This window comes from Oxyura jamaicensis, chromosome 2 (genome assembly GCF_011077185.1).
Source record: "Oxyura jamaicensis isolate SHBP4307 breed ruddy duck chromosome 2, BPBGC_Ojam_1.0, whole genome shotgun sequence".
Lineage (NCBI taxonomy): Eukaryota > Metazoa > Chordata > Aves > Anseriformes > Anatidae > Oxyura > Oxyura jamaicensis.
Genome location: NC_048894.1, coordinates 32027135 through 32048631, shown reverse-complemented (window position 1 = coordinate 32048631; position 21497 = coordinate 32027135). Strand labels below are relative to the sequence as shown.

General features: G+C 35.4%; 1 protein-coding gene across 14 annotated transcripts in view; it reads right to left on the bottom strand.

The window, feature by feature from the left end:
• HDAC9 (histone deacetylase 9) overlaps positions 1-21497 on the bottom strand; it is a 489684-nt gene that overhangs the window by 135188 nt on the left and 332999 nt on the right. For all 14 annotated transcript variants that reach the window (XM_035316621.1, XM_035316620.1, XM_035316616.1 and 11 more), the window contains 3 exons: positions 16834-16967; positions 8750-8870; positions 3094-3143 (listed from right to left, as the gene is read on the bottom strand). In XM_035316621.1, coding sequence (XP_035172512.1) covers positions 3094-3143; positions 8750-8870; positions 16834-16967 — 305 coding nt within the window. The remainder of the gene's footprint in view (positions 1-3093; positions 3144-8749; positions 8871-16833; positions 16968-21497) is intronic.

Here is a 21497-nt window from a genome sequence, read left to right as displayed (position 1 = left end):
TTATTGGTGCTGTTGGAACAGAGATAACAACAAAATCAATAATATAGTAGAACTCCGGGTTACAGAAGTTGGTTGAATCTTTAAGTCCTGTGGAAACGATGCAAGCCATCCCAAACTCATGCCGATAATCTTAACAGCCCATCAGCTCATCATGTCTGCAGTGCCTATGAAGTCTGCATTTCAGTCCTTACTCCAAGAGTAGTTTACATTTTGTCCAGTGATTCTTTCATGTGAAATATATAAGCTTTGTGGAACAGAAGCTTGGAGCTAGGACTTCACATTATTTATGTATATTGTACATTTAGATATACCACCCTTAGATATTAGATATTTACACAGACATAGATATTTATGTAGATTGTACATTTAGATATACCACCCTTACTCCTTTTTCTGTCTTAGTGGCCAGTGCTCTTTCCAACAGTAGCACAGCTTCAATATGTGGCATGAGGGTCCCAAACCAGAACCAGACTATGATTTCCACATTGATAACAGCATCACTTAAGAAATAGGAACTCTGATATTAAATACAGCCTGGCAGTGAAGAAGAATAAGCATAGGTGTGACCGTTGCCTGGGTGAGTAGTTTAACTACTAATGTATTTAATAATAGTAGGGCTGCATAATAACAGCCAGCAAGGTCCGCATATGGTTAGAAGACAATAGAATCAAAGAGCTCGGAAAACCATCATTCAAGAGAGAGCCATAAAGCTTTTAAAGTCATCTTCAAGAACTGATGTCTTTCTTTCTTTTTTTTTTTTTTTTTTTTTTTAATATCCTTTCTCCCTGGATTCCTTAGTGAACAAGTAACCAATTAAGCAAGCAAGAAAATAAATAAAAGATAAGAAAAAATAAATTTAATTTCTTCTTCTCACAGTCTTTTCATGAACTATATCCCAATCTTACTGTTTTACATTGATTACTGCTTCATACCGAGTAATGCTATTCAATTAATTTAAAAGCTACTAAGTAGCAATGCTTCTTTCTTTCTACCATCTTTTTTGAAAGTAAATGTAGGAATTGCTTTCCAGACAGTCTGAAGTAGCTCCTTTTCCCAGAGCTCATCCTAACCAATAGACAGCAAAATATCACTGAAACAGAGTTCCTAATCTGATTATTTACCTTGAAAAAGGTCACAACCCATTCCCTTAGAAGAGCCCCACAGCAAGCCTGACAATAATATGTAGAAAGGGAAACCAACTAGAAAAAAATAAATAAAGTATCGGTTTCTACAACATGTTCTTTAATCCAATTTCCATGATTCTAACTCAGAAATAAAGCAAATAGACCCAAGAAGGTACAGATAAATTTAAGCATTTAAAAAGCTAAGTTATACTGAGCATTTCTGACTTATGTTAGCTTTAGAATGGACAGCATACTTTTATTACTGAAAGTATTTAAAAGGATTTCAAAGCCTATCTCTATTCATGTTTTTTAACACTAACTTATTAATGCCTGAATATGTTTCATAGAAAAATCTTTTGTAGCTTAATTTTCAAAGCCCACCATGGTCATAGTTACTTTGAAAGCTCACAGAAATAATTGTCAAGGAATTTTGCATCACCTCCTCTTTGCTCAGAAGTCTGAACATTCTTTCACAACTTCATTAATCTCTTGTTCAACTCTCTGTAAACTTCTTGATAAACTTCAATAACTGTCAAAAACTACCTTAATAACAATTGATTTCACCTTTTTATATAGAAAAGTGTGTATGCATATGCATGTGTGAATATGTGCACACAGATGTGCATAGAGGTGCATTTGCAAGTGCATGTCTACATGTCTATGTGTAACGTTAGCCGGTCCATATACAGAAACGATCCCCAAGTTTCAAATACAGCAAGCTGCTAATCACCAAGTTCCAAATTTTAGACAGAATCCTCAGCAAGTGTAAATCCATAGTAGGGGAGCTTGAATGATTACCACTTCTTGATACTTTGTTCCTTAACTCATAGTTCATAAATCCTCCAAAACTACTAAATTCTGAAAGTTAAAATTAAATTATTATCTTTCTGTGTTAAGTTCCTACAACACACACTTTGTTTTCAGGTATATAATAATAATAATAATAATAATAATAATAATAATAATAATAAACAACTATAAAGAAGACTACTGTGGCATAGAATTTATCCTTTGTGGAGGATAAAAGTAAATAAAACGTTAGAAGACTGCATTGGAAGTTGACCTATAGTTCTCATTGCACTCCAGAGATTGTGGCTTTATTTCTGTATACTCATAAGGGAACAAGGGAATTTAAACATATGTGCATCATCTAGGCAGCCCATCCATATCTAGTAATATCCGCATTTTGATATTGCTAACACTAAATAGTGGGTGCAGCTGGACCAGATATGTACAATACTGCTGTAAAAAAAAAAATAAAAATAAAAATAAAAATGAAACAACAAAAAACACTTATTCATGATGCCAGAATCAGTAGATATTTTCCATTCTAACTGTTTTTCTATAACGTGGATGAATTCATCACCTAGTATTACAATGCATTTTTATCTACAGGCTTTTTCCCACTGAGTTCTAATACTCACTTGCAAGATTGTATTTCAGAATGAATCCGTTTCAAAACAGGCCATAAAAAATGTTCAATTAATTTATTAGTTTAACAGAACCCAAGGAATTTTCTAGCAACTAGTGAGCAGTTCTCATCATGCTAAATGTTACTGTTGATAATTTTTTTCTCCTCTCTGAAGCTATATTTATTTTCGCTTCTTCAAAGCTCATTCTGCTAGAAGAAATTGCACCCATGTTATTTTTCTCAAAAGTGGATCACATGCAACAAAGAAAAAAAAAAAAAAAGAAAGAAGGACAGAAAGAAGGACAACTAAGAAATGTACACATTTCCACAACATATGTTCCTGTCTAACTGCTCTATATGCTTATCACAATGTACGTTTTTTCTATGTCTTTGAGAACGGTATGATAATGTCTCAGATTTCATCTCAAGATTCATCATCAACTCCTCATGACTTTGAACCGATGCAGCAACAGCGCTACAGAACTCATGAATGAATATATGTGTTGTGTGCTTTTCCTCATGTAAAATAAATAAATAAATAAATAAAAATCTACTTACCCCAAGTCCCCCACAAGGCAACAAGGAAAAGAGTTTTTGAGACACGTTTCCTATATATTAAAGAAAACAAACAAAAAGAAAAAAGAAAAAAAAAAACAACAACAATAAGCATCAGTTATCAAAAAATCATTTAAATACTGGAACAGTAATCCCTCTATTATAATTCTGATTTCTGAATTTTGGTATCACACAGTGAAAACACCATGTATTCAAACAAATAATATCAATAACACATAGACAGCAAATCAGCCATGGTGCATTGAAATTACTCTTTTTCAACAGTGACAGTTCTTAAGATTGGTAAACAATAGTTTCAAAAGAGTGTATAAGTAATGCTCCAAACTCCACAGATAGTTTGTACTACAGATAGTAGTCAACCCATTATCTTTAGTTGCTGAAAAGATAAGCAACTTGTCTTAGTCATCTCAGCTTCTACAGCCAGTGGAGTGAGATAAGTCACCTCCACCCACCAGCCTAGATGACTGATGGGATGAATTATACTTGAGAAGTGCCTGCTTCTTTTCACTGACAACAGAGGGAACCTCATTAAGCTTTATGTGCAACTGATGACTAATTTTTAAACTTCAGTACTCCAAAAGGTTTCTGCTTGAAAATTGCAGTCTTCATCTTCCTACTTTGGCAAAAATAGTTCTGACCATTTACATTCCATCAATGAACAAGTTAATATTTTAAAACATAAAATTAAATACTAAGTGTTTCTGCATTACTCAGTAAATGTATTATACAAAAGGGAACAAATACTTAATAGGTTTTAGAATCTATTTTCTAGCTTAGGGTTTATTTCAATATTTATAATTGCTTTTTATTAGTTCATGGGGTTTTGTTTGTTTGCTTGTTTTGTGTGTTTTTTTTTGTTGTTTGTTTCTTTGTTTTTGGTGGTGGTTGTGTTGTGTTTTTTTGTTTGTTTGTTTGTTTGTTTGTTTTTGTACCCCTAAACTAATTGTTTGTCTTGATAAGGACAATACTGAAACCAGGCAAGGATCTCAGGATTTGATGCAGTTCCTGTTCAAGTATGTAAACTGATCCTTAGGCAGCTGTGAAAGAGAACATACGCTTTTCCCCACAGTATCACAGAACTGGCTTTGTGACTTTGCCATATGGAGGAAGCGTTAGATAGTGAATCACTCAGGTTACCTAGAGGAGCCACCCATTGTTATGGAAGGGGCAAATGCTGCAGTTACTCATATTTAGCAGGTGCCAATGAAATGTATAAAGACAATTATAAGCCATCATCTTTGAAGTATGAGAGATCAGACTGCAAGATCTGAGATGAAGAAAGTGCTTTACGCTTTGAGTAAAATCCAAGATGCATTTTTAACCGACCAGAGGCCTTTGATCATTTTGCACAGTGTGCGAGAGAAGCCAAAAAAACCCTCCTGTGGAGCTACCAGGGGAAATGCAGGTGCAGCAGCTATGCAGATCATTCTCATACTGAGTCCTAGTGGCCCCAGACATGCAGGAAAATGTTCGTTGACGAAGACCGTCAGAGCAGAGGTATGGGAGGAGTTTCCAGATCCCTTGCTAAGCAAATCCAGGGACCAATGTGAACATCAATTTTTCACTTTTTACTGTGGGGAAGATCAAAACGTCTTGAGCAGCTAACTAAAAAATTAATGCTGTTAAAGTGTCAGGAGACATTAATGGAAACATAAGCTGAAATCTGAGATAAAAGAAGGCATTTTTAGAATATTGAATGACTAGACCTTTTTTCTTAAATTCCATTGCATAAGAGAGAACAGATGAATTCTCATTTACCTCCGTGCAACCAGGCACATTGTACATGGTAAACACTATTAAAAACAACAAACACAAACTGAAAACAGAAAAGCAGATGGTGAGGAAGGACACTGAAATCAATCAACAGATAGTACTAAAACAGGGAAAAAAACAAGCACAAAGCCTTTTCAGTGCAACTTGCCAGGATATTCACTTCTTATTGCACAAGATTTGAAAAAGAAGAAGACAGACCTTGCAGAAGAAGAAAAACATCAAGATTTGACGAATACACTGGGAAAGATTCCACTAAGAGAGTGAGACCACTATTTAGCTACCCTCACAGAAAATAAAGAACTCATAACACTCCTCCATAAATGAAAATCAGTAGGAAAAAAAGCAAACCCTGAAAATGAATCATGAGAATTTCCCATGATGTTTAGAGATGACGCCTCAGCAGAATTTGTTAAATAGCAGATATTTCCCAGTAACACCTTTCCTCACCCCGAGATACTTCCAGAATATAAATAATAAAAGAAAATATATATTGGAATACTTCAACTAAGATGAAAGACAAATGGCTTTCCATCTGGACAGAGCTTGCAATCATCAGCAAATCGTTTGAGAAAAAAAGGACTTTTAGAGAAGATTCACCCCAAAAATTTACAGATAAAGTTATAAAAATTATCTAAGATTTGTTCTCTGAAATGTAAAGCCACAAAGGCAGTAGGAGTTGTTAGTTAAATTGGGTCACTGAAGTCATGAGGCCCCTGTGGAAGTCAAGGAAGCTTCTTAGGAGATTGGCAACTGGGGGCTGAGACTCTGATGAGCAAGAAAAGTGTTGGGCAAAAAGCTGTCTTTTAAAAAAAAAAAAAAAAAAAAAAAAAAAAAAGGTGTTCACTTGTGAAAAGGCACCATTCAGTAAAAAGCAGCGTCAGTTTGAGAAACATGATTGTTTCCAGTATCACCCCTTGAGAATGAAGCCATTTCTTCTAAGTAGTCATTTTTGACTGACTTGAAATTGCAATTGCACAGATGTTCTGTAAATGCATCCTTTAGTTGTAGTTTAAATGCTGCCTCACTGTCAGGGATGTGTTGACAGTATATTTCTCACTTTTAAAAACTTGTAATCATTGGAAACTTGCTTTTTAGAAACACTTTCTTAATTATTGTTGTAGAAGTAAAAAGCAAACAAATTTGTAAGAGCTGTTTGGTAACTGTTCTGCCCTTGAGCTTATTCAGAGAGGTTTGAAAGCTTGTATTCTGTCACATGAAACCATAATGTGATGTGACACACAGTCTCCATATTAGTTTCCTTCATGTCAAGAAAATGTAATGCAACATAACATGTTGCTTAACACACCACAATGAAATACGATCAGTCAAAAGCTTAGCTGCACAATAGTGTAAAAATTGAAGTGATCATTTGCAATAGCTGTATTTGTAAGACCTATTTTGGGGAAAATCAAGTCAAAAGTTCAAGCTAGTTTATACTCTGAACGCATTAAGAATATTCACATTATCTGTGTGCATAATTCTCACTGATTTCAGTAGTTCACAACCATTTTGCTTTGCAGCCTTCCAGAACAAAGTTGGTTACCTGAACAGGGAAATAAACATTTATTGACAGATAGCACATTTCTAGCTTTAGTCGTACTTAATTTCATTCCTTCAAGTGCTTCTTTTCTGTTTGAAAGATACAGAAACTGCTTGTTAGCAAGAAAAGACCTTCACACAATGCAGATGTAGTCTTCTGAACAGCAAAAAGGGAACAAACACTTTTCTGAGGCTTAAGAGTGGAGAACAAAGTGTGCCTCTGTCTTTTTGGGTGGGTAGAGGAGTAAGGGAAGGAATGAAACCCTCTTCATTAAGATGCAAAGCCATAATCTGATGAAACAATTTCTGCAGGGAAAAAAAAAAAAAAAAATAAAGCACTTTCACTGAAATAGGACTGTTTTATGAGATGATGTTATTGATGACAATTTTTATGAGAAACATTTCCTTTAGATTTTTCTCCTTTGCTACACATCATTTTGAATTTTTATGCTATACCAAGATGTTAATTTTAATGTCAGCATTGGTTAGGTTCAACCTCACAGAACTGGGGACAACGAAAGGTGGAACAGTCACACGGCATTTTGGAAAAATGTAAAAGATAATTCAGTTCTTTTATACAAGAGTATGAAAGCTCAAATGATTAGAGCTTCCAGCCAAAAAAAAAAAAAAAAAGGCACAAAGGCACATGTAAAGCATGTGGGAAGAGTGTTTCGTTGACTGTTGTCTTGGTAAAAGGCCATGCGACATGCGAGAGGCAGCAAGAAAACATCCTACAGAGACAGACGAGGGCATTAAGCCAAGGATACACTCAGAATATATGCTAGGAGCGTGATCTTGATATAAACTCAGAGAGTAAATGTTTTGGACTGATTTCCAAACGAAAAAGGCAAGGAGTGTTGAGTAAAGAACAGTGGGCAAAGAAATGGTTTTCTAAGACTGGGTAAACAAAGTCTTCTGCATTCTTTATACATAGGCAGAAACACAGCAAGAATATCTGGGTTCATTACTTTTTTCACCCCATTACTGAGACTATACACTGCATCCCATATGCTAGTCAACCACTGAGATCCAAAATGGGAACAAGATTTCATATAAATGTATGTTATATTAAATAATGTAAAAATTAAAAAGAAATGAATCAAAATGAACAAAATCTAAATGAAATGCTTGACTTTATCAAAATGGAACATTTTGACAATGTTGATAAACCCAAATCAAAATGTTTCCAGTTTTTAATGTTGCAGGAATTTAGTGCTTTTTCTTTAAAAAAATAAAGATGAGGATTTCCTACTTTGAAAACTCCAGCTTCTGAGAATCTAACATTGTAATTATTTCAGCCTGAAGAAGGTGTATGAACTTAGATAACACTGTGATCAAGACATTTTTCTTATCTGCTTTTATGACTCACTGAAGCAACAGTCTGCATTATAGAAGGAACTCTCTAAAGCAAGATAATTCCTATGTATTACTAGAACTGTGACAGAAATTTCTTTTGATGGCTAGTATTGTTTTTGTTTGGGTTGGGTTTTATTACATTTAGGCAAATCTCTACATCTTAAAGTGTTATAAAAATAGCTGAGAATGTATGTTCCATCTAGTGTGCTGAGATTTAGGGGCAGGATTTCACTCACACATTATTTCTAAAATGCAGTTTGTTTCATTTCAAATCCTCTGTAGCAGGTGTGACAAGATGCTCTGCTTCATGCCCAGTCACAACAGAGCTCAATTTAACCCTACTTTTCTACTATGTCTGTGTATGAAGATATTTGATATGAAAATCTCATCAGTGTTATGACATATCCATGGGTCCGTTTAATATTTTAATTTGTCTTTTCCTGGTTATTCAGAAAGATATTGTATTCTGCATAATGGGAAAGATATTGTATTCCGCATAATGGGAAAGCATTAAAATAAAGTTTACTTAGTAGCAAGACTCAGGCATGGTATCCGCACTCAGCAATGCTGAAATCATTGAAATAAAGCAAATGAGAACAGCAAACAAGCAATTCTGACAAGCAAGTGTATCTTAAACTCCCATTTTCAAAGCAAAGAACACAAGGAGATCAGAGACCACCGTGTTCAAAATTTCCATCAACCTCTGATGGAGAGCAAATTACAATAATGCGTTAACACTTTGAAGGTTTCGAAGCAAATGAGGAGAAACTTCTATTGCTGCTTTCCAGTCTGTGCATTTTGCTAATCTATATTTGGCTTCCATTGTAACATTCTCCTTCCACACAGCAATGCATTTGGAAAAAGTGAATTTTTGTCACACTGCTTGCCAAGTATTTTAAACTGACACCAGCTATGACTAATGACAGTGCTGGAATGTGCTGTTCTCAGTAGAATAGAGGCCTGTACAGACCTAGGAGTTTCCTGGGGTCCAGCTTCTGTCTGTTCAGGGGGCTGGTGCCATACAGCAGTGAATGATGTTCAGAGTGAACCAGCTGTATTTCCTCCAGACTGGCTTTTCGACCTCGAATTCGCTGAAAGAAAACAGCAGAGGTCTACAATATTCCACTGACAATATTTAGGGGGAAAAAAAAAAAAGAAAAAGAAAAAAAAAGAAAAAAAAAAAAGGAAAAAGGAAAGGTCCAAAATAACATTTAGTATGATTAATAATGGGTTGAAATTGCGTCATGCAGGAATGTGGCACTGATTTGTTTATTAAAGTAATGCTATATGAAAAACAAATGCATGTGTGGTTTATCACAAATGCTTCACTTAAGTCTTAGCAGAGTTAACTTAATACAGGGTTTCACATATAAGGGAAAGAAAAGATTCTGACTTTATCTACATTATTTTACAAAATGCGAACCAAAAGTGAGATATTTTTTAAGTCAGAGAGTTGTCTAGAAAACTTCTAGTTTAAAAAACAAAACTATCCACACTTGTAATCTGCAGATGTGTTTTGAGTATGGATTAATGTTTTTTGTGTTATTACAATACCTGCAATTTATGCTGCTGGGAGAGCCAGAGAGAGGAAGAAAATTAAAGTGTAAGCTCTTCAATAAAATATTTCCATATTTAATTTTATTTATTCATATATATATATATTTGGAATGCATGTTTGATCTCCCAGGATCATTTTTTCTGTTGCAGATACTGACTCACTTGCTTTGTTATGTTTTTGCAAGTGAAGTTTGTCTCTTTAACTGTTTCACCAGCTTGTACTCTCCCCACTTAAATCAGTGTTAAACAGAGACTAATTCTATAAATCAATTCTATAAATGTAATCAGTTTAGGAAAAAAAGGCAGATAGGAAAGAAGGAAGAAAAGATAAAACTAACACTTTCTTATTCACCAGGTCTGTTCCTTGTATGTATTAGGAGTTACGGAGTGTCACAGAAATATTTACTTCTCTGCCTGTGTTAGTGCTTTTGCAAACACAGCAACATGAAGCAGATTATGTTCAGGTTTGGGCATAATAAACAGCACTGTCAACAAAGTTCGCATCCCAAGATCATCTTTCCTGTTCATAACACAATGAGAAAATGGACTGTTTTTAATGTCTTAGACTCTGTTTGCAGAGCTGGTCATTATGAACATCTGGGGCAAAACCTCTCACAAGTTTGACTGTGGATCTGTCTGACTGTCAAGGTCTACAGATAAACAGGTACAGGATTTATCTAAATAGACCAACCTAGTTTTACTAGACTGATTAACCTGTTACAGAAATATTGTTCACATCTGTTTTTTTTAGAGTTTAAGTTGTCGTTCTTATTATATTCACCACCTACTCATGCACATCCAGAAACTCCAACCTCTTCGCTAGGAGAAAGCGATATCATAAACATTAAAGAGAATGTGAGGACAAAAGGAGCTGCTGGGTGGTGGGTACGGGGATGTTAGGAGAGAACCAAGTACAATTTATACTGAGTTAGGCAGTAGCATTTTTTTCTAACTAATCAGGCAGAATGTCCTAAGAGTTAGATCTAGATGACTGTGAACAAGCTCCCCTCCAGGGAAATGGTGGAAGCCCTATTTCTTGTAGTGTTTAAAACTGGACTGAACACAGCAGTGGAAAAAACATTTAAAGGAATGATCCAAGAACTAAATGACTTAATAAACCTTTTTTTCATCGCTACTTTCTTCAGGCCTCTCCCAGTCTCACATGAGAATTTGTAGCAGTGCACTCACATCCTTTTAACACACAGTTGCACAATCAAAATCAGCATATTAGGTTACTTCATGGAGTCAGTACACTCTATAATAGTTCTGGGTCAGATGAAGTGTTTTTCTTCACAAGCGAGGTGACTGGTAACATTTATTCATTCATCCATTCTCATTAATGTCTATGTTTCTGATCAGCTGCTTAAAATCTTTATATCCAGTTCCCCACAGCAAAACAGGGAAGGAGGGCTTCTAGGACAGCTAAAACAAATGTGTAAGAAAAGTATAGGGGTATTTTATGAAGGTGTCATCAAAGAAACCTGAGTAAAATGCTCTGGTCAGATATTTTCTATAAGTTACACAAAAGCTCTATAGGACATGCTTAAGACAGTTAACTGTCTGTCTCTTTTTAAGTGCTGTTAAATGCTGTACTACTTTAACTAAAAGAAGACGCATAGCCAGACATCATTCTTATAGTGGGGAGCTCTGTGGTATCCTATAGGTCTACACTAACTGGATAGGGTCTCTAATTGGCCTCCCCAGAATGAACCATAGTGGAGAGTATTTTGCTGAGGAGCTACCTATTACCCAATATTGCAAGCCAGATTCTCTAAGAAGAAACAGGTTGTGTAGAAATAGGCTTGTTGAAGAAACCAAATAGCATCTAGCAGCATTCTTCAGGCTCCTCCTGACAGTAAGGTCCTCAAGGTGCAGCCAACAGCCAAGCTGCCCTTTCTCCAAGGCTTCTCCAGCTACAACATTGAACATTAGCAAGCACATTTCATTTACACAGTAAATGGCAGGAGGAAAGGGAAATGTAAACCATTTCTGCATTTGTTTCTGCATTCACACCTCCTCATTTATTGTTCCTTTCATCCCACCTTTTCTGTATCTCTGCAGGTCAATCCATTTTGAATAACATTAAAATTCTAACTATCTAAGTTTCCACACACATACACACACACAAATAAAAAGTGATACTAAAAATGACCTGTAATAGTAAGAATAATTTTTCTTACACAATGATGTCAGGATTTAGCAGATTTATAAAAGCACATGCCATAAGTCTATTACCAGAGTCTGGAATCATATAACTTCAGTTATGTAGAGCAAGTTTCTGTCTCTTGCTGGCATGAGCTATTAGACAACATAACATATGCATCTGTATAACTTTAGATGTACATTTTTATCCACATCTTTTTTATTTTAATATGTCCTTTTTCATTTTCTTTGCCCTTACTAACATCAAAAGCCTAAAGTGTACTAGAAAGCAGAAAAATGACATAAAGTTGATGAAAAATGTGAAATAGCATAGGAGAACGTTTGGACCATATTTGTTTCATTTTGGGAACTTGAAAGGGCTTGTTTCGTCATACATCCATAGTAGAAAGGCAAGTCATTCTTTTCTAATGTGCGTGACAATTTGTGTGTTGGCCCCCTCCTTTGCCATATGCAGGTCCCCTCATCAACAGACACATTTGCACATCCCAGGAGAGCAAAATGCACCTAAGCACTTCAAAAAAACAGTTCAGAACCAGAAAGTTATTCTCCCCACAACAGGAAAATGCTTTCACCTTTCATAGAATTTAAGGTCAAAGAGGACTGTCTAGTCTGGTCTCCTGCTTAAAATAGATCATTAAAATTTCACATTGATAACCTCTGTTAACCTAGAGATTTTGGTTAGACTTTCAGCAGACTAAACTCTTGCAGAGTCAGAGATTCAAAAAGACAAAGGTGACACCGCCAGTTTCTCTCCGCTAAACTAACAGGAATTGTTGACATAGCTTAAGCAATCTTTCTCACTGAGGTCTCTCAATACAAGATGACCACTGCCTTTACTGCAGCTATCTGTATGGAGATAGTGTCTCTCAAATTCTCTCAGGCTATTCAGTCTGTAAACAAGGTCTTCATAGTGTTTCTTACTTTTCTGAGGTTTCTCATAATTGTTAAATTCTCTCTTATTTTGAAAAAATACACTGAGATAACATGGATATTTTGCCAGTCAGTACACCCATATCACTCCCTCTCTTCTTTATGATGAAATTACAGGTATATCATTCATACACACACGGAAAGATGCAGCTATTATCTTCATGTGTTTTGGGCTTCCAGTGTCTAACCTATGTTCAACATTGCAAATATTTTTGCTCTTAAAGTGCCTTTATAGACTGTCATGTGTTATTTCTTCTTTAGTGGTAACCTGAGGCTCAGAGGATGGAATTTTTTGATATATTTTGGTTCATGTAATCTGGCAGACTCAGAGGTTTGTAAAACTTTTAATTCTTTCATTCTGTCCCTTTGGTCCATAAGATGTGGACAGCAGAAGGTGTAAAATGTCTCCCTTCCAGAAAATTACCCATATTCATATCAAATTCGAGACTGAAAAGGAAAATGTTGGTGGACCACAGTCCCTATAGGAAGTAGAGGTGAGAGCATAAAGTGGGACCTTGTCTACTTTCTTCTTTTCTTTTATAAAACTGTGTTGATCAGTATAGCCTAATGCCAGTCATGTGTGCGTAAATTATGGCCCCACAGGAGCTAGGTAAATACTTCCTCTCCATAGAACAAGTGGAAAGCAGACACCACTACCAAAACATAACTCAGTCTTTCTTTTGTCCCAGAGGTGAGGCAGCTATGCATCGTTCTTTACAAAGAGAAAATTCCAAAATAAAATAATAATAATAATAATAAATAATTACAAAAAAAGGTAACAGCTGTTTTTATGCCAGTCTTTTAGCTGCCCTGTTCTAGGGCTGCATTTCACAACTGTCTGTTCTACATTGGTCAACTTTTACCAAACACAGAACAGATACTGCAGAAACATACACGACACTGCTAACCTAATTGAAAAAATACTATAACCAAATTGTACTTTCCCAATACATTTCTTAAATACCAGGACTATAAAACAGTCCAGTATAGGGGGTAATGATTGCACCTTCTTCTCCTGGGATCAGTCAGGGACTGGTGTCTCAGGTCCCACTCTCCAGGACTGGCCATGATCTGAATGTTTTTCTCTTTCAACTTGGGAAAAAACAATGGGGGTAGTAATCTATCCATTTGGAAAAATAACAGGATTTAAAACAAACAAACAAAATAATAATAAAATATTCCAAAAGCTAGAACTAGATTCTTGATTTAGAATCCTATTAACCTTGTTTGAATAAGTCTAGAGCTCAAATATCTATGGCTCGAAAGACAAAATACAGCCTGGAGAAACAAGTCCTTTTGGCTATATATGCAGCATTAAATTAAGCAGTGCCAGGAAACATTCCCAGGCAGAGGAACACAATCATCTGTACTATTATATAGCTAAAGTGGTCCTTCACACCGTTTTGGCTGAGCAGCAACTTACACTCTCCCAAAAACCTCCCATACATGGGCCAGGGAGCATTCCTGATAGTATGAACATGGGCTTTTCCATGCCAGTTGGCCACAGTGGTGAAGAACAGTCCCAGGCACATTTTATTTTGTAGTGAAGATGCAGTTTTGAGTAACTTAGTCAAATACTGTTATGATTTTACCAAGCTATATTTTAAATTTGTTATATATGAGGACAATGTGAGCAATATATACCGTTAGTGGGTTAAGTCTATATTAACCTATCTAGATTAATCTATTAACTGCAATGAGTCCAGTGTCAGCCCAGTATGTATGACTTCCATTATTCCATGCCCAGCTGGCAATGCCTGGCTTTTCTGTCCTCTTCATCTCTCCAGAGCCAGAGATCTGAGGTTCATGAGAGGGGTTAATCCATGCTACATGGCTTAGAGACCATGTTTTGTTCCCTGACAGAGATAAAAAAAAGGTCATATAGGCATAGAATTTTCATTTACAGAAAGGTTTCTTGTTAGAATAAGAAAACAGGGAGGCCCCCCGGCACACTCCTGTGGCTAAGGATGCACACGTTGCAAGGGAAGAGATCTGTGCTACAACTGACTGAGCTGGATTTGATCCTGGAACTCCTCATCATACAAAAGTGGGACTACAGTCCATTTGTGGGATTATTTTTTATTATTATTATTTATTTATTTATTTTATTTTATTTTATTTTAAATGTTTTTTGTTGTTTTTTTTTTAAGAAAAAAAAAAAGGTTTACCGTTGCTGCAGAGAGTTTGCTAAGTGGCAGTTCCAGGTTGCTGTTCCTAAACTGTCCTTCAGACTTCGTGTATGAGACACTGCATGTGGTAAAACCCCCCCACCCCCCACTCCTTCTGACAGAAACTCTGGGAAACTATATTTAGAAATTATATTAAGAAATACTAATATCCATGAGGGGGCATTTGGAAGTCAGTAAAAGAGGCAGTGCAGTGCAAGCGATGCTTTGGCTCTGCAACCTCAACGTGGTATATTCCAGAACACAGTTCAATGGTAGTAACTCACTATTTCTTGAATAATGCAATAACCACTCCTTTAGTGACATGAGTCATATTTTCATCTGAATAACTTTTCTAAAGAATCCAAGTACCGTTGAAGCAAATCGCTTCAACCCTTCTGTATTTTTAAAAGTGAGCATGTTTAAGGATGTGCTTGATACCAAGCAAATGCTAGAAAATTCAGTGAACAAAGGATGGATTACATAATCAGATGTAATCCTGCCTTTCGCTACATAACAGGATCAAGATAAACACCAGTTCTATGCATGAACTTCACACAGAAGTTCCTCAAGATTTTATCACCACAGTTTACATTTTGACAGCTCATTTCACATTCCAGCTTCATTTCAAAGCACACACTGGGAGTCAAAATTAACTGAATGCCATTCAACACAAAATTATTTATTTATTTTCTGCCCATTCTTTGGATTTTATAAGACCTAATGGGCTATAATTCAATTTTTAAAATTGCAGAATTGTAAGAGAAAGCCGTAAATCTTCCATGAAACTGGCCTGTACCTCAGAACTAATCTACACTACTTTACTAATTTACCTTTTCCAGGACTATGCAATTTACCGTTCAGCAATATTTATTGCTAAAGAAAGTAATACATGGTGGCACATTGAATTTTACTTGTTTGCCTTCTTTTGTCTTTTCTGTATAATATGGGTTCTGAGTCAATAAGGTATCTAGGCCTTCATTTAGTAAAGCACTCAACTGGGTGTTTAACTTATTCCTTAAGTATGTGATCCCATCAATGAAACCACTTGTGTGATATGTGGTCTTAAGGACCTTGCTGAAAGAATGTCTTCTTGAAGATTGAAAAAATTATCCAAGCTAAAAAAAAAACATCAGTAGCCTGTTAGAGTGCTGCCATCTAGTTAAATGATTGTATACAACAAATCATTTTCTAGTCCTTGCAATATCTCACTGCCCAGTCAGTATACTAGGCAGAATACTCTTCGTGTACAGCCTCTAAAAACTAAAAAAAAAAAAAAAAAAAAAGGGGGGGGGGGGGGGCCCCCGGGGGTTGCTATTCTACCGGTTCCTCTGGGTTTGTAAAAACCTAAGTATTTAAAGAAAAGTAACTCAAAAAACTCAAAATAAATAAATACATAAATAAATTAATATCAAAAACAAAAAGAGAGTATATGAATCTTGACAATTTGGAGATCCTGAAAATGTAAGCAGACTTGTGTTGAACTTTGTTGACTTGTGCTGCAGTGCAGTAAGCACCCTCGTTCGCCACAGGCTTCTGCAGAAGTTGACAGTGCTGCACAACTGGCAGGAAGCAGTGAGTGGTAGGAAAAGTTTTTTTTTTCAGTAACCCAAGACATATATGAACCTGAGAGCCCATGTTTGCTTTAAGCATGATATTTTAATACGTGATTTTTTGAGGGAAATCAAAACAGAAGAAAGCTTCACTGTTTCTTTGATGTTATCTAGAAGATTGCACTTGAATGCCTTGTTGTTTTTTTTTTGACTTGGTACACATTGTACTCCAGGCAAATGAAAATGCTTTTGAAAACAGTCTGTAGCCTGAAATAAGACAAAATGCAATGTGCTTATGGAGTGATAGAAACTACATGTAAACAAGCAGTGCTCTATACTACAACAGAAGTAAAATTGTTAGCTGCTTCAAGAAATTGAGAACTGTTCTACTGAAAGTTCTGCAGTTGCCATTTGATTCTGTCATTCTAAACTCCTACATCAAGGTGAGGAGCAGAGTTATGCCTGAATTTTAGGTTCTTATGCATATGGATATGACTTCTATGGTGCAAATTATTTTTCTGCTTGGAAAGTGTGCTTTCCTAAAATGTGCTATTTTAATATCATCAGATAAATCCAAATAATTTGATGTTAATTCACTCTATTCTTACAGAATTAAGACAGATTTAAGACTTAATCATTTTTACATTACTTTAAAAATCAAGTATCTGTTCTTTATCTTTTATTACCTCACACTTGTTTAGCAACCCAGTTTCTTGCAGCCTCGACCAGATGCTTTGGATCCTTCCAGCATGCTCAGGGTGATTAGCATAGTTGCCACACATACACTGGTGTTTCAGCATCAGACTGTCATACACAACACCTTCAGTACAAAGACAACACAATAATAAACAGTGAATAAAACAAATGCAAGTTATATAGTCTCAGGTCATGCATACTATAGCACAACTAGATTTTATTTGTCGGAGAAAGATTAAAATTTTGGATCTTAATTGCTACTTTCTTTGAGAGACTGTGAATTTTGACTTAAAAGTCGTATCTTGTCATACTGAGAAAGTAAAAAATAATGTTCAAGAAACTATACTAAAAACACAGCTGTCAAGAGGAAAGGAAATTGGGTGGTGCCTTTTAAAATCTTTTATGGCTAGAAAAAAAAAATGAGTCATGTTACTGAATCAGTTATTTTCTCATTATCTAGTGGATAAAGCCAGTTAAGGCTTTACAACAAGTACTATACAACAAGAAAATGTTATTTATTCATAGCAGTCTAAGGAAAACCACTCAGAAAAACAACTTTTAAAATAATTTTATAATGGCAATGCTACTCTGTATTTGTACTACTTAACCGATGCTATATTAAGCCAAAAGCTTAATATCAGGTGGAAATTTCAGAGAGATGTAGCAGTGGCAGCCAGAGTCTTTTCATTAAAAAGAAAGATTCCACTCACTACACAATTAGGACCAAATCCTGTTGTTAGAGTGCAACACAAGGTTCCTTTGGAATTTTCTATGCTCATTTATCCAAGGATAGAACTTTATACCACAGAGGTAACAATATCACACTGCTCTGTAGCTGTGTGTTAGGAGCAAGAGAGAAATTCTAGAGAGTAAGCTTGAAAACTAACCTTCAGTTTTCAAGGCTCTTAAACCAAGTCTAGGACACTGAAAAATAATGCTGTTTATTTACTTATTGTTTGCATGTCCCTCAGAAATGTCCGGAACAAAAAATACCCCTCTGAACCATTTTCATTTGGGAAACATTTGGATTTTTCTTCCCCTTACAATTGAAAGGGACTCAAATTAACAACTTCTTCAAGCTTCAAAACTTGGCATTCAAAACTTCTTTCTTAAGTGCCATCACTGCTGGGATGCCAACACAGTTCTGGGAAAATTGTGTTAGCCTGCTACTGAAAAGTCAGCCAATGAAGAAAATACAAAATTAAAGTCCAGATTCAACAACATGTTCAATACCACCCTTATTCAGCAAAGTTCTTGAATGGATATTAAACTTTATTAAAGTGTTTAAAATTCTGCTGAATAGGAGTCTGTATACATTGTGGGTAATGCAAAGTTAAGGTTCTGAGAAAATTCAGTTAGAAGCCAGAATTTTTAAATTATGCTGCTCTAGAAATATTTATGCTGTCATATTACTTAGCTCATGCACTTTAGAACTGATCCTTTGGGATCTTGCTATTTAAGTCAAAATGATAATAAGACAATCATGTTTAGCATAAGGAGAACACAAAAATAATACCTACATGTAGGATGACTGGTTTTATGCTAAACAGTTATCCAACTAACAAAATAGTGCATTGGCAATAAATTCTTGTACTTATTTTTTTTTTTTTTTAAGAATAAAAAAGAACCAGTGAAAATCTGGAACTAATAAAGTAATGCAGCTTAAAATCTCTGCTGGCATTGCCAAAGCAGTTAATAATTTCCTTTCTCTGCAGTTATTTGCACTGCACAGTTTGTAAGCTTTGCTGCTCTATCATCAGGTCTTATAAGGTATTTGAAACACTAAGTGTGCATACAAATGGATGCATGCTTACATATCTAGCTTTCCTTTTCTTGGCACCCAGAGCTTTAACTTCTACTGTCTATTGCATACCCAGATTGTACAATTTGCAGTGGTCATTATAATATTAACTAAGAAAACCTTCCCTCCCATCCCCATCACCCTGACCAACAGGGGTGGTGTTTAGATGCTAAATGGACATGCATCAGGATTTCCAGAAGCACTTAGGCAAAACAGGCACTTATATCCAAGGACTTTGATGGAAACGCATGTTGTTAAATGTTGACAGGAGTAGTTCAAAGCTGAAAGTATCTCTTGTCCACCATTCTTTCAGCCATCGTATTATTCTAATTATGAGTGTTCCCTATAGGCTTATATTTGCATAGTCCAAACTGCAGTTAATAGAAATTAAAAATGTATTTTTTATTATGTTAGTATTATACAGAATCAAGAAATTATGTAATAATTATATTTTTTAAATACTATATCGGGGTGAAACTAAACAGAGGTTTTGCAATGAAATGCAGAATGCCTAAGATGATATATATATATAGGTAGATATATATGATATAGGGATAGATAAAGGGATAGATAGATATAGAAATAGATAAATAGATAGATAGATGGAAATAGATATTGATTAGATGATATAGAGATAGATATAGATGGTGGTATAGGTATAGGTATAGATATAGATAGATATAGGTATAGGTATAAATAGATATAGATATAAATATAGACATAGATTACATAGATATAGATATAGATGATATAGATAGATATAGATATAGATAGACATAGGCATCCCTTTCTTAATGCATTAATATTTTTTCCCAAATAGAAAATAAATTAAAATGTAATTTTGTCATATGTGAATTACTTTGTCCAAATCAAAAATCAGTTTAACTGGTCAGGTCAGTATTGCATGGTAGAAGCTTCTATTCCAAACTTTTAAATAGCAAGATATTCATACCAGAAAGTGCAAGAAATTATTTCTAAACAAGATTATTTAACTTAAGAAAAGACTGAGATATATGTTTTCATTTATTGCAAGCATCTAAATTGATTTAGGTTGTGCAAGTAATTCTGGTGTATGGCTGCTGGTCATACAGCACATGTGCTTGGTACAATACCACAATGCAGCAGTAGAGCTTACTGCTAAAAATAGCCTGTAGGATTTCCCTAACAGGATTCAGCCAATAATCTCCCCACCCCCACAAAAGAAAGAGAGAGAGAGGGAGAGACAACTGTTTTCAATTGCAGACTGCTGTGAAATATTAATAAAAGTTGGTTATTCTGTCTCTCTAGAAGAAATGCCTACAGCCAGATTCTGCTCTCAGATTCCTTGTGTAAATCTGAGTAGCTCCACTGTGACTGATAGATTTATTCTGGATTTACACCAATATTCAGAATGTGGCCCTGATGACAGACGGGAATGGTGGCACCACTGAACCATATAATGGTAGAGGACACAGGACAAAAGAAATTGAATTTGCACTAAGTCAGAAAAATCAAGATCTCCATAGTGGGGACTCCTGAACACTTCACCAAAATTCTTTCTTTGGGTCAACTTCTTTTAATAATATTTTGAACAAAGTGGAAATCTGGAGACCTGAAAATTTGTTGGCTAACGGAATGCTTTGAAGAAAGTAAAATGTACTGGAGAACAGTAGTATCAATAAGAAAATCCAAGGGAAGAGGATCTAATTAACTATTCAGAAGAACAACCTGAACTAAGTAATACCAAATATTGTTTAAACCATCTAGGTGAGCATCAAGAATATTTTATATTTTTTCCGTCTTTAACTTACTATTTGTGCACATACTGCATATATATTGTACACATCTCTCATAACCATCACTTTTCTGATTCTCTTCACATATTTGGCCAAGAGCATTTACTCTCATGACTAATAATAATACAGGCTTATTTTGATACTGGTGTAATGTTTTGCAACAGCAGTTTTCCTTTTACCTTTTTTACTCTTCTAAACATATTTGTCCTTAAACAGGAAAAAGATGTAATATGAATAAAATAAAAATCATGGAGGTGTTTTTATTTTAATTTCTAAGATCAGAATTTGATTTCACGTTGTGCTGTATGAGAATTTTCACCCTTTCTACCCACTCAGTCCTTCTTTGCACAGTTTTAAAAAGGGTAGTGTAGTAATTGCTGTGGGTAATGGCTGGTTTAATTTCATGCTCTCTTAAGGGAGCAAATCATAGAACCATGGGATAGCTCAGTCTGGAAGAGGTCCCTAGTCCAACCCTGTGCTCAGAGTAGGTCAGCACTGTGACCAGACCAGGTTGCTCAGGGCTTTCATCCCAAAGCAATTAGGAAAGACTGTAAAATAATAGATAAAAACTCCATCTCATTTTTTTTTTCCCACTGAGTAAAGAATATATGCTAGGACACCATCCAGACTCAGGAGCAATGACTCACGAATGAAGCCATTCTATAAAATATCATACCATATCATACCATACTACATCATGTGTTAATAATACTTTATATATATAACTGTTCACAGAAACTGTATTGGTGTTGCAAGGACTCTGTGCAATGTCAATCCAAAAATACTAATCTTATAGTACAAAATTATCTTTAGCATACCCAGAAACTGCACTGATAAAGGTTATATATGTCTGTAAGCCTGAAGAGTGTTAGAGAAAGGGATTATCTTTCAATAGAAAGGAAATGCTTCATTGTGAATGCAGCAATTGTAGGCAGTGTTGGATTAGCATTGGTCATTCAGCCAGGAGGTATGGGGTGGCCAGTTAGCATAGGCATAGCTTGGAAGCAGCTATAGCACTGAACTGTGTCTCCTTCAGCCAGTACATGGGAGATATAAACAAAAAGTGAAAGTACAGACA